Raw genomic sequence first — 20,151 nt, 5'->3', positions numbered from 1 at the left:
ATACACTTTATCACATTAAGTGGGCAGACTAATTGCATGATGTATTTATTTTGGGATTAAAAAACAAATACCTCTGGTGTTCTTTAATTTTTGACTGTGTTTCCTATTTGTCTGAAATATCAAATACAGTTTGAATGTTTCAAGCCAATTTATGTATTCCTCTTAAAACAGTAATTTGTTTTATTGAGACATGCTTCTAGAAGGCAAATAGAAAACTACATCAATGATGGATTTAGGAATGGGAAAAGATCTAGTTACTCAAAATGATTCTGTTTCTACTTGGTTTTGAAATTATCATGGAACATCATTCTGATGCTTACTTGGAAAACTAGTCTCTCATAAATATAACATTGATTGAGTTTATATAGATTTTATCTAGAAATTTAAAATTAAGTTGTAACATTCTACACTCCCATTTCCTTCTCTGTACTTAATTCTGACAGGTACGGGTCTTTAGAGAAGCCAAAGTTTTAAAGATGAGACATTTCAAATTCTTTGAGCCAAAGAGAGCTTTTTTCAAAGTATATGGTACTTGGAGTCAAGATATTTTTTCTTTTTTAAAATTGAGATGTTTCAAAAATGAAACACACCATTTTCACTCTATTAAAGTTTATAATTAGTGGTTTTTAGTGTACTTATAATATTGTACAACCATTACCCTATCTAAATCCATAACACATTACTCTCCAGAAAACTCCATACCTCCCATTCGCCCCTCCTCCAACCTTTGATAATTACTAATCTATTAATATTTTCTGTCTCTATGGATATGCCTATTCTGACATTTCACACACATGGAATTATACAGGACGTGATTTCTTTCACTTGGCATCACATTTTCAAGGTTCCTCTATGTTGTAGCACTGATTGGTACTTTATTCTTTTCTGTGGTCAAATATTCCATTGTGGGACTTCCCTGGTGGCTCAGTGGTAGAGAACCTGCTTGCATGCAGGAGACATGGGTTCAATCCCTGGGTTGGGAAGATCCCCTGGGAAGGAAACAGCTACCCACTCCAGTGCCCTTGCCTGGGAAATCCCACGGACAGGGGAGCCTGGAGGGCTACAGTGCATGGGGTCTCCAAAGAGCTGGGCACGACTTAGTGAGTAAACAACAACAACAAGTATTTCACTGTACAGATGTAGCACGTGTTGCTTAGTCATCAACTGAAATGAGTCGTTCCCATTTGTGGCCATTACAAATAATTCTGCTGTAAATATTCATGTACAAGTTTACGTATGAACATATTTTGTCAGTTCTCTTGTGTGTATACCTAGGAATGAAATTGCTATGTCATATGGTAACTCTGTGTTTAACTTTTTGATGACCTGCCAAAATGTGATACCATTTTACATAAAACATGTTTATATGTCTTTGCTGTTTGTAGGCAAAATGTGCATTTCTATACTAGGGGATTCCTTTTTAGTTTCAAAAATTAAAAAAAAAAGCACTTGAGTGAATTTTAGCTTGAATTTTTAAGAGAAAAGACTAAATAGAAGAAAATTTCACATAACAAAGTGAAACAATAATTTTTGTAAAAGTTTTCCGTACGTATATCTTTTCATTTTTGAAAAATGTGTTTATGAACGAAAGGATTTGGTATTTTTATTTCTAAGAATTAAAAATTGATATGTATTCAGTTTACTCATCACTAAGGAAAGAGTGTTAGGTCAAAACAGTGTTGAAGTTCCCCTTTAGAAAATATTTCCATCACTAACTCTGAATAATGAAAGCAATTATTTTAGATGTGGTAATGCATACTGTATTTAAAAAGATATTTTATATTTGCCATACACAGACTTTAAAGCCAGGACACAGAACCTCAGTTATAGATGAGAGTCTTCTGGAAGAGAAGGGAAGACGGGCAGCGTTTTTGTTGAGCGCCAAGACTCGAACATGAAGTAATTTTGCACATGGCACTGGTAAGGCGTCCTTTCAAGTGCAACAAGCCCTTGGCCACCAATTCCTGGTGAGTGTCCTCAAAAGCCGATCACTGGCTTTTATTTGGGAATTTCTCCCCAGTGTTGGTTTTATAGATATAAATTATCTGAGTGTCAAAAAACCAAAGTATTCCAGAAATCTATAAATTTTACCCACTGCCGTTCTATTAAACAGCACTTTTCTTATTAAGCAGTAATTCTCTCTCCTCTTCCAGAATTTCAGCCGCACAGTCACCCAGTGGGAGAATGTACAAGGCCACAGATTCTTGCTCTCCTGTTCACTGGGTTTGAATAGCAAAAGCCTTCTCGTTTCCAGAGCCGCAGGGTCCCTATAACTAGCAGTTATAGTGGTTAGGACAATGCACTGCATGAGTGTGGTAGGCAGAATGATGACCCCCCAAAGCTGTCCACGCCCTAATCCCTTGAACCTCTGAATGTGTTCTGTTACATGGCAAGGGAGAATTATGGTTATAGATGAAATTAAGGTTGCTAATCAGCTGACTGTGCAATGGGGAAGTTATCCTGGATTATCTGAGGAACCCAGGATAATCACAAGGGTCCTCCAGCCCACTCAGCCACAGTGTCCCCTTTTGGCTTCCCTGGTGGCTCAGGTGGTAAAGAATCCGCCTGCAATGCAGGAGACTCGGGTTCTATCCCTGGTCGGGAAGATCCCCTGGAGAAGGAAATGGCAACCTACTCCAATACTCTTTCCTGGAGAATCCCATGGACATGAAGAGCCTGGCAGGCTACAGCCCGTGGGGTTGCAAAGAGTTGGGCACAATTGAGGGACTAGAGCACTGGAAGTGAAGGAGGGAGGCAGAAGATTGAGAGTCGAGAAGGAGATTTGATGATGCAAGCAGATGTCAGAGGGATGTAGCGGGAGAGAGACTTGACTGGTCACTGCTGGCTTTGAAGGTGGAAGGGACCACAAGCCAAGGAATGCAGGCAGCCTTTAGAATCCAGAAAAGGCAAGGAATCCGAGTGTCCCTTGGAGCCTTCAAAAGAGACACAGCCCTGCCGACATCTTGATTTTTTTTTTTTTTTTTCCGCCAATGAGGCCTATTTCAGACTTCTGGCCTCTAGAATGATAAGAAAATAAATTTTTGTTGTTTTATGTCACCAAGTTTGTGGTCATGTGCTACAGCAGCAGTAGCAAACTATTAATAGAATGAGATTGTTCAAAGTGACTACAAAAATATTGGGAGTTATGACAGGGAAATGTTAAATAGTGAAAAATATGGAAAAATTTGAAGCTGATGAACACGTATTGATGAGCAATGAAGGAAGAGAGGGTGATGGGAAGGAGGCTTTTTCCATACTGTTTCCCAAATCATCTCCTCAGCCCAGTTAGGTTTCTTCCATTCTCTCTCCTTCTGGTTGTTCCCACTTAACAGCGTCCAGAATACCTTAATCTTTGCAGTAGTTCCTGGGCAAAGCTGCTTGCTTCCTGCTCTCCTCTAGTTTTTATTCTGAGAGTCATCTCCCTTCACGTATCTATCCATCCAAGTCTCACCTTCCCAGTGTCCCTATGGTACCCAGCACAGTGAGGGCCATATTAAAGGGTGTGCGTACTTCTTGATTGATTAAAAAGAGGAAATATGGTGATGCTATCTGGAGAGAGGGTAACGTTTATCTGGTCACTGATGACCATCAATTGGTCATAGTAGCCTATTAGAAACTAAAAAAAAAAAATCTTTCTGGAGTTAATTCCTATGTCCTTTTGCTTTTTAGTTTGTTTTGCACAAAACCCAACAGTTTAAATTAATCTGCATTTTTGTTTTCTTGTAGGTCACTCATACTTATTTTGTTTTCTGTACAATATGCATATGGGGTAAGTCCATTAATGAGCTCTGATTCCATGTTGAAAATTTACTTTACTGAATGCATTACTTTTATTATACTGTCTTAAACCATTTTTTAAAATTGAAGTATAATTTACAATGTTGTGTTAGTTTCAGAACTAAAAGAAAAATGATTCAGTTATATATCTCTATCTATCTGCCTCTTGATTCTTCTCTATTATAGGTTATCACAAGATATTGAATATAGTTCCCTGTGGTATACAGTAAAATCTTGTTGTTTATGTTAGGTATAATGATGTGTTTATGTTAATCCCAAACTTCTAATTTATCTCCCCCACACCTTTGGTAACCATAAGTTTGCTTTCTATGTCTCTGAATCTATTTCTGTTTTGTAAATAAGTTCATTAGTATCATTTTTTTAGATTCCACATGTAAGTGAGATCATATGCTATCTTTCTCTCTCTGACTTACTTAACTTAGCTTCACTTACTTCATGGATAATCTCTATCCATGTTGCTGCAAATGGCATTATTTCATTCTTTTTTATGGCTGAGTAGTATTCCATTGCTGCTGCTGCTGCTGCTAAGTCGCATCAGTCGTGTCTGACTCCGTGCAACCCCATAGACGGCAGCCAACCAGGCTCCCCCGTCCCTGGGATTCTCCAGGCAAGAACACTGGAGTGGGTTGCCATTTCCTTCTCCATATACATACTCCATTATGTATATGTATATATACACACACATTTCATTATATATATGTGTATATATATATATGTGCATATAATATCACATCTTCTTTATCCATTCATCTGTTGATGGACATTTAGGTTGATTCCATGTCTTGGCTATCATAAACAGAGCTGCTGTGAATATTTTTTTGCATTTGTCTTTTCGAATTAGAGTTTTCTTTGGATATATGCCCAGGATTGGGGTTGCAGAATTGCATAGTAACTCTATTTTCAGTTTTTTAGGGACTTCTATATTGTTCTTCATACTGCCTACACCAATTTGCATTCCCAACAGCAATATAGGAAGATTCCCATTTCTCCACATACTCTCCAGCATCTATTATTTGTAGGGTTTTGGATGATGGCCATTCTGACTGGTGTGAGGTGATACCTCATTGTAGTTTTGATTTGCATTTCTCTAATGATTAGTGATATTGAGCATCTTTTCATATGCCTGTTGGCCACTTGTGTATCTTCTTTGGAGAAATGTCTATTTAGGTCTTCTACCCATTTTTTTTTTTTTTTTTGGTTGCTAGGGTTTTTTTTTTTTGTATTAAGCTGTATGAGCTCTTTGTCTATTTTGGAAATTAATCCCTTATTGGTAGCATTATTTATAAATATTTTCTCCCAGCCAGTAGGTTGTTTTTTTCAATTTGTTTATGGTTTCCTTTGATATATAAAATATTTAAGTTTAAATAGGTCCCATTTGTTTATTTTGGTTTTTATTTCCATTACTCTAGGATACGGATCCAAGAAAATTTTGCTGCGACTCATGTCAAGGACAGTTCTGCCTATATTTTCATCTAGGAGTTTTATACTATCCTGTCTTTTTAGGTCAATAATCCGTTTTGAGTTTATTTTTGTACATGGTGTTAGGGAATGTTCTCAATTCATTCTTTTACATGTAGCTGTCCAGTTTTCCCAGTAAAATTTATTGAAGAGATTCTCTTTTCTATATTGTGTATTCTTGTTGCAGATTAATTGACCGTAAGTTCATGATTGTATGTCTGAACTTTCTATCCTGTGCCTTTGATGTATATGTCTGATTTTGTGACAGTGCCATGCTGTTTTGATTATTGTCACTTTGTAGTATAACCTGAATTCAGGGAGCGTGATTCCTCCAGCTCTGTTCTTCTCAAGACTGTTTTGGCTATTCAGGGTTTTATGTGTTTCCATACAAATTAAAAAAAAAAATTTGTTCTAGTTCTGTGAAAAAATACCATTGATAATTTGATAGGAATTGCATTGAATCTGTAGATTGCCTTGATTAGTGTGGTTTCTTTTAACAGTATTGATGCTTGCAATCCAAGAACATGATATATCTTTCCATCTATTTGTGTTGTCTTTGATTTCTTTCATCAGTGTCTTATAATTTTCAGAGTACAGGTATTTTTGCCTTTTCAGGTAGGTTTACTCCTGGGCATTTTATTCTTTTTGATATAATGGTAAGCAGGATTGTTTCCTTAATTTCTCTTTCTGATATTTTGTTGTTAATGTATAGAGATGCAAGAGATTTTTCTCTGTGTTGATTTTTATCCTATAACTTTACTAAATTCATAGTTTTTTTGTGACATCTTTAGGATTTTCTATGTATAGTATCATGTCATATACAAACAGTGACAGGTTTATTTCTTCTTTTCCAATTTGGATTCTTTTTATTTCTTTTTCTTTTCTGATTGCTGTGACAGGACTTTCAAAACTGTATTAGGTGTAAGTGGCAAGCACTGGCATGCTTGTCTTGTTCCTGATCTTAAAGGAAATATTTTCATGTTTTCACCATTGAGTATGATGTTAGCTTTGGGTTTGTCATATATGACCTTTATTATCTTGAAGTATGTTCCCTTTATGCCCACTTTTTGGAGATTTTTTTTTTAAGCTCATAAGTGGATGCTGAATTTTATCAAAAGCTTTTTCTACATCTATTGAGATAATCATATGGTTTTTATTCTTCAATTTGTAAATGGGGTTTATCACATTGGTTGATTTGCAGGCAGATCTTGAAAAATCTTTGCATTCCTTGGATAAATAAATCCCACTTGATCATGATATGTAAGCCTTTTAACATATTGTTGGAGTTGGTTTGCTGGTATTTTGTTGAGAATTTTGCATCTATGTTCATTAGAGATATTGGCCTATAATTTAATTTTTTGTGATATCTTCATCTGGTTTAGATATCAGGGTGATGGTGGCCTTATAGAATGAGTTCAGAAGTGTTTCCTCCTCTGTAATGTTTTGGGATAGTTTCAGAAGGACAGGTGTCATCTCTTCTCTGAATGTTTGGTAGAATTTCCCTGTGAAGCCATCTGGTTGTGGACTTTTTGTTTGTTGAAATTATTTTAGTCACAGATTCAATTTCAGTACATGCAATTGATGTTTCATATTTTCTATTTCTTCCTGGTTCAGTCTTGGGAGATTGTACCTTTCTAAGAGTTTATCCATTTCTTCCAAGTTGCGCAATTTATTGGCCTCTAGTAGACTTTTACGCTCCTTTGTTGGTGTGTCAGTTGTGACTTCTTTTTCATTTTTAATTTTACTGATTTGAGCCCTCTCCTTTTTTTCTTGATGAGTCTGGCTAAAGGTTTCTCAATTTTGTTTACATTTTCAAAGAACCAGTTTTCAGTTTCATTGATCTTTTCTATTGTTTTCTTGTCTCTATTTCATTTATTTCAGTTTTGATCTTTACATTTCTTTCCTTCAGCTACCTTTGGGTTTTGTTTGTTGTTATTTCTTTATTATACTTTTAAACAAGTCACTCTCTGGGGCTTTTTTCCTCATTTGTAAAAAGGAAGTGTTGGATTAAATGGGCTATAAGATTTCTTTTATATCCTACCATCAAGACTAGTACAAAATTGCCTAGGTATTAGACATTTCTTTGTTTTATAACAGAACTATTTTTTCAAAACTTTTTTCAGAGGGCAGAAGGAAGCAGCTGGGCCATTACAAGATTAAATCAAGAAGTATAAAATTAAATTTGAACATTTTAACTCAGGAAAAGGATAAGCCTTGAACATTCTGTTCTGCTCCTCTCTAGAGAGTCTAAGTGATTAAACCCAACTTCAGACACATCTAGGAAATCCTATTGGAGGCAGTCTGTATTCAGGTTGATCTTGAGACAGTCAGACTGGTTTAAATCATGCTAATAAATACATCTCTGTCTATCCATCCTGTAGCTTGGACCTATCCAGTCCAGCTTCTGTGATTCAAGTTATCATAGGTCTTTTCAAAGTGAATCAAAATAGAAAGTTGCCATTCATTCTCCTTTATCTTTTAGTCGGGAGCAGAAAGCACATGCATTAAAGAATAGGATGCCCTGGGTTCCTCTGCCAGTGATTCATCTCATAACCTATTCAAGACTCAGTTTTCTCCAATGGGAAGTGGGCTTGATAAAACCTGCCCAGCTTAGTTCACAGGCATTTCAGAGCATCACCTCAAATAATGAACCGAAACACACTGAAATATATGTTTGTGGATTATTTGTCCTCTTACCTGACTTTTTAAAGTTTCTTTTGTATTATGTTCTTTTTTTCTATTATAAAAGTCTATAGAGTGCTAAATTGTACATCCTTTACTTCTTTATGTTTCGTATGAGTGCATATAACACCTGAACAAAGATTATTCTATCTTGGCTCTTCCTGCCAGCTTCTGGTGTGCAGAGATTCTAGACATTTCCCCAGAGCGAGACTGTACTGTAGATGGATTTTAAAGATAGAGATATAAATTGATAAAATCTCCGTGGAAAGTCAATTTGGCATCATCTATCAGGATTTTAAATGCATGTGCCTATTGACATAGCAATTTCCCTATTTGAAATTTATCGTATATATTTATTCTGACATGGATGAATATATATGCACAAGAATATTAGTTTAAAGGTAGCATTCAGAAGCAAGAGGGGAGATAATTAAATGTCCATTAATAAAGACTAGCTAAATAAGTTATAATATTGAGTTGGCCAAAAAGTCCACTTGGGTTTTTCTGTAAGATGTTATAGAGAAACCCAAGCGAACTTTTTGGCCAACCCAATACTTTGTTTAATGGGTAGCCATATGCAGTAATTCGGAATGACTTTGAAGACATAAGTGAGAAAAGCAAGGTACAAAGAAATATACCTTTTGTATAAAAGCAAAAAAAAGTTTTATATGTGTTTCTTTATTAGAATTCTACTAATCTACTTTAAACTGATTCTTCTCTGAAATGTAATTTTGCTACAAACATCTCCGTAATATTAGCGTAATAAAGTTTAAAAAATAACAAACTTGCCTCTATTATCAAACCATCTAATCAACTGACCTTCTTTTTTCTCTGGTTGTTTTGGTATTTAACCGAACACATCCCAACCTTAAATGAACCCAAATGTTCAGAATAGTTATTTTAAGTGCTTTCATGCTGTCCTGACCTGGCCCTGAGCATTTGATTTTTTTTTTTACCTTATCAGGGTTTTGAACTTAACATTTCTGCATTCATAGATAACAGTGTTACCCAAAGCTCAAGAGGTATATGTTTCTGAAACTTCAATTACATTTTTTAACTTAAATTATCTAATTCCTTAGCTCTTGTCAAGATTCAAATTTTTATGTATTTTTCAATGACCCATAAGAGTTATGTTTATAAAAATATATTTTTAATTAATGATTAATCAAAATATTTTATTGTTTCTGAGCATATTTTTCAAGAAAAAAGAGGTCTTAATCGTATGATTGAAAAGAAAAATATACCACTTAGACTCCTTGCCCTCACATCACATATACATATACACTTGTGTATGTATATGGGGCTGTATACTTTTGCACATGTATATGTAATGAAGGGGATATGTATACATTTGTGCATTTCATACATATACCTGTATACTCATGTATGTTTTACATAAGTGTGTTTGTATGTTTATGTATAGTATATTTATGTATATACACATCTTCTATCTGAACTGTGCATATTGCTGTGCAGAATCTTTTAAGCTTAATTAGGTCCCTAAGAGAAAAACAAGTTTTTTGTATTAATGCATATACGTGGAATCTAGAGAAGTGGTACAGATAAACCTAGTTCCAGGGCAGGAATAGAGATGCAGACATAGAGAAGAGACACATAGACACAGGGGAGGGGATGAATTGGAGATTGAGATTGACGAATGTGCACTGTCATATATAAAACAGATAGCTAGTGGGAACCTGCTACATAGCTCAAGGAGCTCAGCTGCGTGCTCTGTGGTGACCTGGAGGGGGCGGGAATGGGAAGAGGCAGTGGGAAAGCCACAGGAAGGGGATGTATGTATACATATAGCTGATTCACTGCAAGGACTGATGCCGAAGCTGAAGCTCCAGTACTTTGGCCACCTGATGCGAAGAACTGACTCATTGGAAAAGACTGGGAAAGATTGAGGCCAGGAGGAGAAGGGGACTACAGAGGATGAGATGGTTGGAGGGCATCACTGACTCAGTGGAGTGAGCATGAGTTTGAGCAAGCTCCGGGAGTTGAAGATGGACAGGGAATCCTGGTGTGCTGCAGTCCATGGGGTCACAAAGAGTCGGACATGACTGAGCTACTGAACTGACTGATAGCTGATTCACTTTGTCATACAGCAGAAACTAAAGCAACATCATTGTAAAGCAAATATACCCCAATTTTAAAAAAGAGAACAGTACGTATTGGTTCAGTTGTATGATGTTTCCCCGTTATGTGTTGGTCTAAAGGCTAAAGTTACAGGATGGGGAACACATGTATACTAATTAAATAATTTTCTATTAAAGAAAAAAAAAGAAAGGCTAAAGTTTACACTGTTGTTAGTTTTAAAAGATCTATTAATTATAGAAGTGTGTGGCCCTATCTGGGGCTTCCCAGATGGCACGAGTGATAAAGAACCCACCTGCCAATGCAGGAGATGCAAGAGACACAGGTTCAGTCCCTGGGTCAGGAAGATCCCCTGGAGGAGGGCATGGCAACCCATTCAAGTGTTCTTCCCATGGACAGAGGAGCCTGGTGGGCTACAGTCCATGAAAGAGTTGGACACAACTGAAGCGACTTATCAGGATGCACGTGGTCCTGTCCATACTCTCAGTTCCCAGCACCGAGAGCTGATAAACCACCTCTTCCCTCTCAACATGCAGCCCAGACCACCATGAACGAATCAATGCTCAGTGTGTTTTCACTGCAGGAATGCCATTCTGGCTGTCATTAAGGATCTCCTATGGACACCATTCCTATGACTATACTTTTGTATTTAAGTGACTGAAGACTCACCATGTACATAATGAGGGTTTGTGATTCTTCCCATAGGGGGGTGTGTGTGTGTGTGTGTGTGTGTGTGTGTGTGTGTAGGATGGGTTAAAGTTAAGAAAATATGTGATCATGTTGTAATTTAACTTTCTAAAGAGCGTGGTAGAAAAGCTAGCTAGAAGTGGGGAAAAGGAGCAAATTACTCAAGTTCAGAAGCTTTCGGTTTGAGAGACACGTCAGAGGAGCCGTCTTGGGGTGTCAGCAAGCCGTAGGAGGAAGACTCGTAATTCAAGCGCAAGACTGTGACAGCAGTGCTGACCCATGAGGGCCTCCCTGGGGGACGCATGCCCTAGCTGATCCTGGAGGGACAGGAAGAGAGTCTTGGAAGAAAAGTCACTCTTAAATTTAAGTTAGACACCGTGGTGTATGTGCGGTTTTCCCAGCTACATAGTTAACATTCTGAAATTGTTCACAACTTGATAAACAAACTCTTACCAAGAGAGACAAATCATAGAAGTTTCTGGTTAAACATAAATGACTTCAAAGGAGGTCTTTTAAAAAAAAATCCTAGCTCATGTAAACTTTTATTCGCTCACATAATCATCAACTCTTTAAAAAATTTTTTTAATTAATTATTTTTGAGTATAGTTACTTTGCAATGTTTTATTAGTTTCTGCTGTACAGCAAAGTGAATCAGCTATATGTATACATGTATCCCTTCTTTTTCAGATTTCCTTCCCATTTAGGTCACCACAGAGCACTGAGTAGTTTCCTGAGTTACAAAGTAGGTTCTCACTAGTTATCTATTTTATACATAGTACCAGTAGCATATATATGTCAATCCCAAACTCCAAATTCATCAACACATTGATTATCAAGCCACAGTGTAAGTTCTTTGCCTTTTTGTATATCAGTATTAGTCTTTCCAGAGACTCAGAGATAAAACTGTACTGTGAACTTCTCATGAGTTAGAAAAACCAAGAGTACTTGTCTTAATGTATATATCATGTACCCAGCTAGGTGATGAATACCGGTCAACTAAATCAATGCTTCACTTTCTAGGGTGGAAAGAAGTTTATTGGTCTCTGTGGAGGAAGAGATTGCTCTCTTTGCCAGTGCTTTCCTGAAAAGGGATCTCGGGTGAGTCATGTGAAATTTAGCATGGGTGGTGGGAGGGCAAAATGGGAAATTACTAATCAAAGGGCGTAAAGCTTCTATTATGCGAGATGAATAAGCTCTAGAGATCTTCCACCCAGCATTTTATCCACTGTCATCAATATGTTATTGTTGAATCACTTTGTACAGAAAGGGTCCTGGTGTACACAGCCCACTCTGGGTCGCCATATTGATATTCATGTTTTAAAAGCACTAGTTGCGAAGTATTAATACTGCAGTGAGTTAAGAAAAAACCCACTTAACTTTGTTTAAAGAAGTGTTTCTAGACATTTGACTGCATGACTCTTGGACGTCTTTATAACCTTGTGGAATAGTGTTCCATAATCAAAGTGATAGTTGCAATTATCACATACTCCTTATGTGCCAGTCACTGGTCTGACGTGCTCAAAATGCTTTAGCTCACTGATCCCTCACAATAACTCTCTTCCCATCTTATGGTGCCATCTTTGCAGAGCCAAAGACATCAGCACAGAACAACTGAGCACCCTGCTCAAGTCCACAGTGCTTTTGATGACCACACTCGATTCTCTGTCCTGAGATTCACAGTAATAACCCTCTTGGTTACAGTATATGGGGTCTCTTGAACATTTATTTATAAACCTCTCTCACATATCCTGACAGCAGCAGTTGGCAGGCACTAATTCACCTGTGCTGGGACTATTAGATCAAACTATCCCATTGGTTTAAAACACTCCCACAGTATTACAAGAAAAGAATATTTCAGAAGTTTTAGACAATTTTGAGTCAGATCAGTGATTTTTGAAATGTGTCCAGATGGATCCAATAAGGCTGTGTGTGATGCTCAAAAAACACAATTCCATAAAGATCAGTCCACCAGGATCCAAAATATCATCTTTCTGAGAGAAAGGACTGTATATTTCCCCCACAGTATTCCTTTATCTTCACACAGTAGTCATACAATATGTGTGTGGTTCCTTTGTCAAGTCCTTTGCTGTAACCAGCTTCCTTGTTGAGCTTAAGTTATGGAAAATCCCTTTCTGCTTGAACTGGTTTGTTTCTTCTCCAATACATCACAACTTTTGGTGATCAGAATCTATCTTGAGCTTTTTCCCCAGCCACTTTTATGATTTATTTATTTTTTAAAGTCTTCATTGAATTTATTGTAGTATTGCTTCTGTTTAATGTGTTTATGGCTGTGAGGCACATGGGATCCTAGCTCCCCCATCCAGGGATTGAACCCGTACCCCCTGCATTGTAGGGTGAAGTCTTAAGCACAGGACCACTAGGGAAGTCCCCACGATAAAATTTGAAAACCACATTTGCCAGAAAGCAAAGTTAGGACCCTAAAAAGGAGCAGCCTAAGAAATGCTTTAGCTTTTTTCATGTCAGTGGACCCAATAGTCAGAAAAAAAGCCTCATGTTTTTGAGGTTGTCCATGTAAACGTGCCAAGATTGCAAGCCAAGATTTTAAGACCCTTGGAGCTTGAGGTCCAAGAGAAATGGAGGGATCGGCTCCATGGCAGGAATGGGATGGGAACACCACAGAACAAAGGTGAGACCGGGTAGGTGTGGTCCTGACTTAATGATGTTTGGAAAGATTTTCTTTTTTTACTGACACACCTGCATGGACGAGTGGTGGTGCTCCTGGCTCCAGTGGTTCATAGGCCATGATCGCTTGATATCTACAATGCAGAGGACAGCCCCCATCAAAGAAGGATCCATCCTCAAATGCCGGTAGCACCGATGTTGAGAAATCCTGCTCTCAGTCCACAGAAGTTCTGAGGCTAGAAGGATTATTATGTCCATCGGTCAATACGGGGAACCCTGGATTTCCAAGAGTTTTAAATAACTTGGTTAAATGTGGAAGGGGTGGGTGTCCCTGGTGGCTCAAACAGTAAAGGGTCTGCCTGAATAAAAGAGACCTGTTTTCGATCCCTGGGTCAGAAAAACCCCTTGGAGAAGGAAATGGTAACCCACTCCTGTACTCTTGCCTGGAGAATCCCATGGACAGAGGAGCCTGGCGGGCTGCAGGGACCTCCATGGGGTCACAGAGAGTCAGACACGACTGAGCAACTAACACTTTCACTTTCACGCGGAAGGAGCAGGGACTACTTCCAGATGTCTGGTCTCAGTCCCAGCATCTGCCCCGTGGTCCAGGAGAAGAGAATGGCACGTGGGTTCAAATACCAGTTCTCATCCTAATATTCGGGAACCCCCATGGCTGCTTGAATCTGCCCAAGCCTGGGTTCCCTTATATTTGCTCCCTTGGTGCTTTGTCTTCCGTGTCCTTGGGCTGTGGAGCCATCACAGGCGTTTGCGTCCATAGGGGATGTGTTGTCTCTGATCACCAGACCTTCAGCAAGGTGGGTCAGGAGGGCTCACGGGGGTGGGCCTCTGTCTTCGTGCACTGCTGTCTTTGTCCCAGTTTCTGGGTGGTCGAGAAGAGCTGTGTGTGGAACACCGGTCAACCTCTGCCCTTCCTGGCACAGATGGATCCCTGATGATGGCTGTGAGGCGCTGGCGACGTTCTCTAGCTAGGAATTTGGGAGTGTGGCTTGTGCGTAACCGGGAAGAGGTTTGGGAGGCGGCCAGCCACTCTCTCCAGTCACTGCAGTGACAGCTCAAGGTGGGCGATAGAAACAGGAATAAGCTGAATTACGAGGGTTGAAGCGCTTTCCAACGTGGCACAGCCCCTGAGTGGAACAGCAGGGCCTTCCTAAGAGGGAAGTGATGCCTCTTCTGGTTGAATGGCTGACTGAGTGGTTTGTCCAGCCCCAAATCAAAGCTGCTGTGTCTATAGTAAGGGTTGGGGAGCCAGGCTGGGTGAGAGTTTCAGTGTAGACAGAAGCTGGGGTTTGAGGTGGAGTTGGGATGCATCTCCCTTCTCCAGTAGACCACATTTTGTCAGTCCTTCCTAAAGGAGATCAGTCCTGGGTGTTCATTGGAAGGACTGATGTTGCAGCTGAAATTCCAATACTTTGGCCACCTGATGTGAAGAACTGACTCATTGGAAAAGACCCTGATGCTGGGAAAGAGTGAGGGCACGAGGAGAAGGGGACAACAGAGGATGAAATGGTTGGATGGCATCACCGACTCAATGAAGATGAGTTTGAATAAACTCCGTGAGTTGGTGATGGACAGGGAGGCCTGGCATGCTGCGGTCCATGGGGTCTGGAAGAGTCAGACACAACTGAGCCATTGAATTGAACTGAACTGGGAAGAATCTAAGGGCAGGAACCAAGGGGGCTCCTTCAGTCTCACCCCTGCATTGCTGGAGGCTCACAGTCCAGCTCCCACATGTGTTCTCATCAGTAATCACCATCACCTCCCCTTGAACCGTCTCCCACTGCATCAGCTGGGTCGCTCACTGTCCCTCAAACACAATCTAAATATTCCCACTCCTCTACCTTATTTTTTTAAATGATTATAGCGGATTTTATTGTAATATTCATATATAATTATTATGGACCATTTAGATAATACTGAAAAACTTTTTGTTTGTTGTTGTTCAATCACTCACTCGTGTCCAACTCTGCAACCCTATGGACTGCAGCATGCCAGGCTTCCCTGTCCATCACCAACTCCCAGAGCTTGCTCAAACTCATGTCCATCGAGTTGGTGGTGCCATCCAGCCATCTCATCCTCTGTCACCCCCTTCTCCTCCTGCCTTCAATCTTTCCCAGCATCAGGGTCTTTTCCAATGAGTCAGCTCTAGAAGCAGCATAATAAAGCATCCAGGGATTCACAACCTGAAAGCAATCACTCAATATTTATTGATTTTATGACACATGCCCTCTCCCCTTTTCTGGGATGCCTCCCCACTTCCGCTCACTCTCCATCTTTTCCGCCCTCCCCAGAGGAACTCAGGAGAGACTCCACCCCTCACAGCGTCTCCTGCCTGGCCCCAGACAGTGCGGATGGCCCCCTAAGGGCAACTTGGTTCCCTCTGGGATGCTTTTTGCGCTCTGACCTATAGCTCTGGGTTCGACTGTGGATGTGTCTGACCTTCTTGATTAGATTGTAAGCATGTTCTCCTAAGAAGTGGTTGTAAAGGACACACGCAAAATGTTTATGCTGGTTCCTGGCTCATAGTGGATGCTCTAGAAAAATAAGCTGCCTACATTAGTTTCTCCTCTTTGAGAGCTGAGAGTCATTTTTGGAGGTATTTCTTTGAGATGATCACAGTAGATGGCACCTAATAGATAGTTAACACACTTAAATCAGTAGCTTAAAATTCAGATTTGAGCCTGGACAGGATTTGGGAGTCTGAGTGGGTAGCCAGGGCACAAGCAGCGTGTATGTGGGAAGACCTGCCACGTCCAAGGGAAATGGGAATAGAATTAGCAGGAAGTCTCTCCTCCGAGTCTTTTTACATGCAACATGTGAACCTGTTAGTAAGTGAGCATCTCACCGAGTTTAGAGTTTTTTGTGAATATCAGGGAGAACCAGAAATAAGCACTTTGAGCCACAGAAGGGAACATGGCCATTGCTGTATTTAGATCTTTTGAAGGTTTAGTAGCATCCTGGAAAGACCTCGAGTCTGAGGGTAGGACACTGGGAATTACCACTTTGGTTTTGGGGGGAGTTCAGAGCCCTCACCTGGGAAATAAGAGTTTGTATTAAAGGACTGGTCCTGTCCTCCTAACAGCCTATGGTTCTGATGTGGGCATGAATTTTCACATATGACAGTAATTTAATTGGCTTCTAAAATATTTTGTGACTCTGCATAACATTTCCCCAAACCCCATAGTCCCTCTTTATGGATATTAATGACATACCATTGGGCATGATATCAAATTATTATTTATCAGTTTTAACGGGAAGATCTTCTGGAGGAGGAAATGAATGGCAACTTACTCCAGTATTCTTGCCTGGAGAATCCCCCAGAGAGAGGAGCCTGGCGGGCTGCAGTCCATGGGGTCATAAAGAGTCGGACACGACTGAGCACAGCATAGTAGTTTCAAAGGAGAAATAGCTGTGTTTTTGATGGATGTCTTCTTGTAGGGAAAATTACATACATGTCATCACAGACCAGGATGGAATATTTTATAAGGTTGCTTTAGTAACTCGCTTGATAATAGACACCTTCTATATTTTATTCCAGAAAAAAAAATATTGTTTTCCATTCAAGGGAGTCTTGTAACTGTTAAGTCAATAGAACTTTATAGTTTGGTAGTTTTATACATAAGAAGGGCAAATGGCTTAAAACTCATGATCTGACTTAGTTTATTTTTGGTTTGAAAACCAAAATCACCCATTAGCAAACCAGTCTTTCTTTTGGGAATTTTAAATCACCAAAATACATACAGGTATTTTTTTCCTGCAATCTCATTCACTTGTCCCTTCCATTCCTAAGAGCTTGCAGTCTCTTAAAATTTCCTTGGGAAATTTTAACTGTTGTTAACATTTTTGGTTATCATTAAATGATTTGCACACAAAGTTCTAGAATTCAACCTCTTTATCACTCACACAACTGTGTTCTAGTACTCTCTATAACTGCAGCCCGATAAATGGTTCAGAGCAATTATTTTCATGTTCTCAAAGCTTGCGTAAGTCGATTATGTTACATTTTGATAGCAGCAAATTCCAGTGACAACAGAGAAGTTGGCGAATTTAGTCTGTCACTACCCCTTTGTGATTTGGTTCTGATGTCTTCTTTTTCTTGCTGCATCTTTCTTCTCCGAGGACCGACTCCCTAGCTCATTGTGTCTCTGCCGGAGAATCGTCTGATACATGAAGTCTTATCCGAGCTCACACGTGCAGGTGCCTTGAGGTGACAGCTGGTGACCTGAGTGAGGGGTCCCAGGAAGGGACCTCAGCCTTGGGGACTCTGTGGGGCTGAGTGGTCCTTTTGTCATGTAAAGGGATCAGCATTTAAAAAAAGCAAACATAGTGCCTAATAATTAAACAGATTTCCTGGCAGAATTCAACCTGCCACCTGCCACCTGCCAGCTTGTAACTGGTTTAGCTGGTTAAAGTAGTTCCCCTTGTCATATATATTAACCTTAAATTTTGAAGAATGGAAAACATACAGAAGTTAAAAGACTGAATCCTATATGTCAGTGCACGAGAATATTTCTGAACAGGGCATGGGAGACCTGGGGATAGAGGGGAGATATCATTTTATATCATTCAGCTTATTAATAATATCATTAATAGCCAATATCTATATAGAGGAAAATTCTGAAAGAGATGGGAATACCAGACCACCTGATCTGCCTCTTGAGAAATTTGTATGCAGGTCAGGAAGCAACAGTTAGAACTGGACATGGAACAACAGACTGGTTCCAAATAGGAAAAGGAGTTCGTCAAGGCTGTATATTGTCACCCTGTTTATTTAACTTCTATGCAGAGTACATCATGAGAAACGCTGGACTGGAAGAAACACAAGCTGGAATCAAGATAGCCGGGAGAAATATCAATAACCTCAGATATGCAGATGATATCACCCTTATGGCAGAAAGTGAAGAGGAACTAAAAAGCCTCTTGATGAAAGTGAAAGTGGGGAGAAAAAGTTGGCTTAAAGCTCAACATTCAGAAAACGAAGATCATGGCATCTGGTCCCACCACTTCATGGGAAATAGATGGGAAAACAGTGGAAACAGTGTCAGACTTTATTTTTCTGGGCTCTAAAATCACTACAGATGGTGACTGCAGCCATGAAAAAGACGCTTACTCCTTGGAAGGAAAATTATGACCAACCTAGATAGCATATTCAAAAGCAGAGACATTACTTTGCCAACAAAGTCCATCTAGTCAAGGCTATGGTTTTTCCTGTGATCATGTATGGATGTGAGAGTTGGACTGTGAAGAGGCTGAGCACCAAAGAATTGATGCTTTTGAACTGTGGTGTTGGAGAAGACTCTTGAGAGTCCCTTGGACTGCAAGGAGATCCAACCAGTCCATTCTGAAGGAGATCAGCCCTGGGATTTCTTTGGAGGGAATGATTCTAAAGCTGAAACTCCAGTACTTTGGCCACCTCATGCGAAGAGTTGACTCATTGGAAAAGACTCTGATGCTGGGAGGGATTGGGGGCAGGAGGAGAAGAGGACGACAGAGGATGAGATGGCTGGATGGCATCGCTGACTCAATGGACGTGAGTCTGAGTGAACTCCAGGAGTTGGTGATGGACAGGGAGGCCTGGCATGCTGTGATTCATGGGGTTGCAAAGAGTCGGACACGACTGAGCGACTGATCTGATCTGATATAGAGGAATAGGGCTTCCCAGGTTATTCCAAAGAACCCACATGGCAATGCAGGAGATATAAGAGATGTGGGTTCGATCCCTGGGCTGGGAAGATCCCCTGGAGGAGGGTTTGACAACCTACTCTAGTATTCTTGCCTGGAGAATCCCATGGACAGAGTAGTCTGGCAGTCTAAAGTCCATAGAGTTGCAGAGAGTCAGACAGGAAGTGACTTAGCACTCGTTGTATATAGAGGAATTGGAGAAGGACATGGCATCCCTGTCCTGTGTTCTTGCCTGGAGAATCCCATGGATAGAGGACCCTGGTGGGCTACAGTCCACAGGGTTGCAAAGAGTCAGACATGACTTAGCAACTAAACAATCCAGAGGAATAACTCCAGCTAATTAGCATGGCTTTCAGTATGCTGACGATCTCGCTCTTTAAACCCACGTTTGTGCTTGAAAAAGGAAAGCAAGCCTATATTTTCCCGCTACTTTTATTAAATAATTTGCCTCTATTATTTACCAAACGGGATAACTGCATGAAACCTCATCAAGAAACCCCAGTGACAGGTTGGGTCTGAAGGTAGATTTTGGTAAGTCTGCCCCAGTCAGTCACCTCATTAAATGGGCGGTGTTTTATAGCCGTGCCCTTGGTCTCCTGGGTGGAGTTCAATCCTGTGTGTGTGTGTGTGTGTGTGTGTGTGTGTGTTCGCGCACACGCTCAGCTCAGTCCCATAGCAACGATGATTGCTGAGCTCTGCGACCCAGCGTGAACTGTGGCCAGGCGGGAGCAGAGCTCAGCAAATGTGGGACTAGGCTGAACTTGAGAGGATCAAGGTCATTACCAAAGTGGAGTCAGCCTTGGTGGTGGTGGTAAGAAATAAGGTGCGTTTCCACGCAGGGCATCTTCCACACAGGAACACGGGAGCAGAGTTTGTGACTACGAGAACAGCTGTTTTGCACCAAGGTAGCATGTGACTAAATTAGTTAAAGTGAATTACAGAATTTTTAAGAGAGAAAATTGTATTTCTCCTTTCACATGCCACTTTCTATAAGTTGCTAAGAAGTCCACAGGGAAACAGCTGTGTTTTCAAGTGCTGTTTTTTTTTTTTTTTTTCCCCCAATCCTCTGTCACACATGTGTGAATT

General features: G+C 40.1%; 1 protein-coding gene across 6 annotated transcripts in view; it reads left to right on the top strand.

Annotated features, from left to right (window-relative positions):
* Positions 1-20,151, top strand: part of COL4A4 (collagen type IV alpha 4 chain) — a 155,884-nt gene that overhangs the window by 13,749 nt on the left and 121,984 nt on the right. For all 6 annotated transcript variants that reach the window (XM_027514975.1, XM_027514951.1, XM_027514961.1 and 3 more), the window contains exons 2-4: positions 1,797-1,967; positions 3,727-3,769; positions 11,743-11,820. In XM_027514975.1, the coding sequence (XP_027370776.1) occupies positions 1,912-1,967; positions 3,727-3,769; positions 11,743-11,820 (177 nt within the window). In that variant the 5' untranslated portion in view covers positions 1,797-1,911. The remainder of the gene's footprint in view (positions 1-1,796; positions 1,968-3,726; positions 3,770-11,742; positions 11,821-20,151) is intronic.

Source organism: Bos indicus x Bos taurus, chromosome 2 (genome assembly GCF_003369695.1).
Source record: "Bos indicus x Bos taurus breed Angus x Brahman F1 hybrid chromosome 2, Bos_hybrid_MaternalHap_v2.0, whole genome shotgun sequence".
Taxonomy (NCBI): domain Eukaryota; kingdom Metazoa; phylum Chordata; class Mammalia; order Artiodactyla; family Bovidae; genus Bos; species Bos indicus x Bos taurus.
This window is presented reverse-complemented; position numbering and strand designations above follow the sequence as displayed.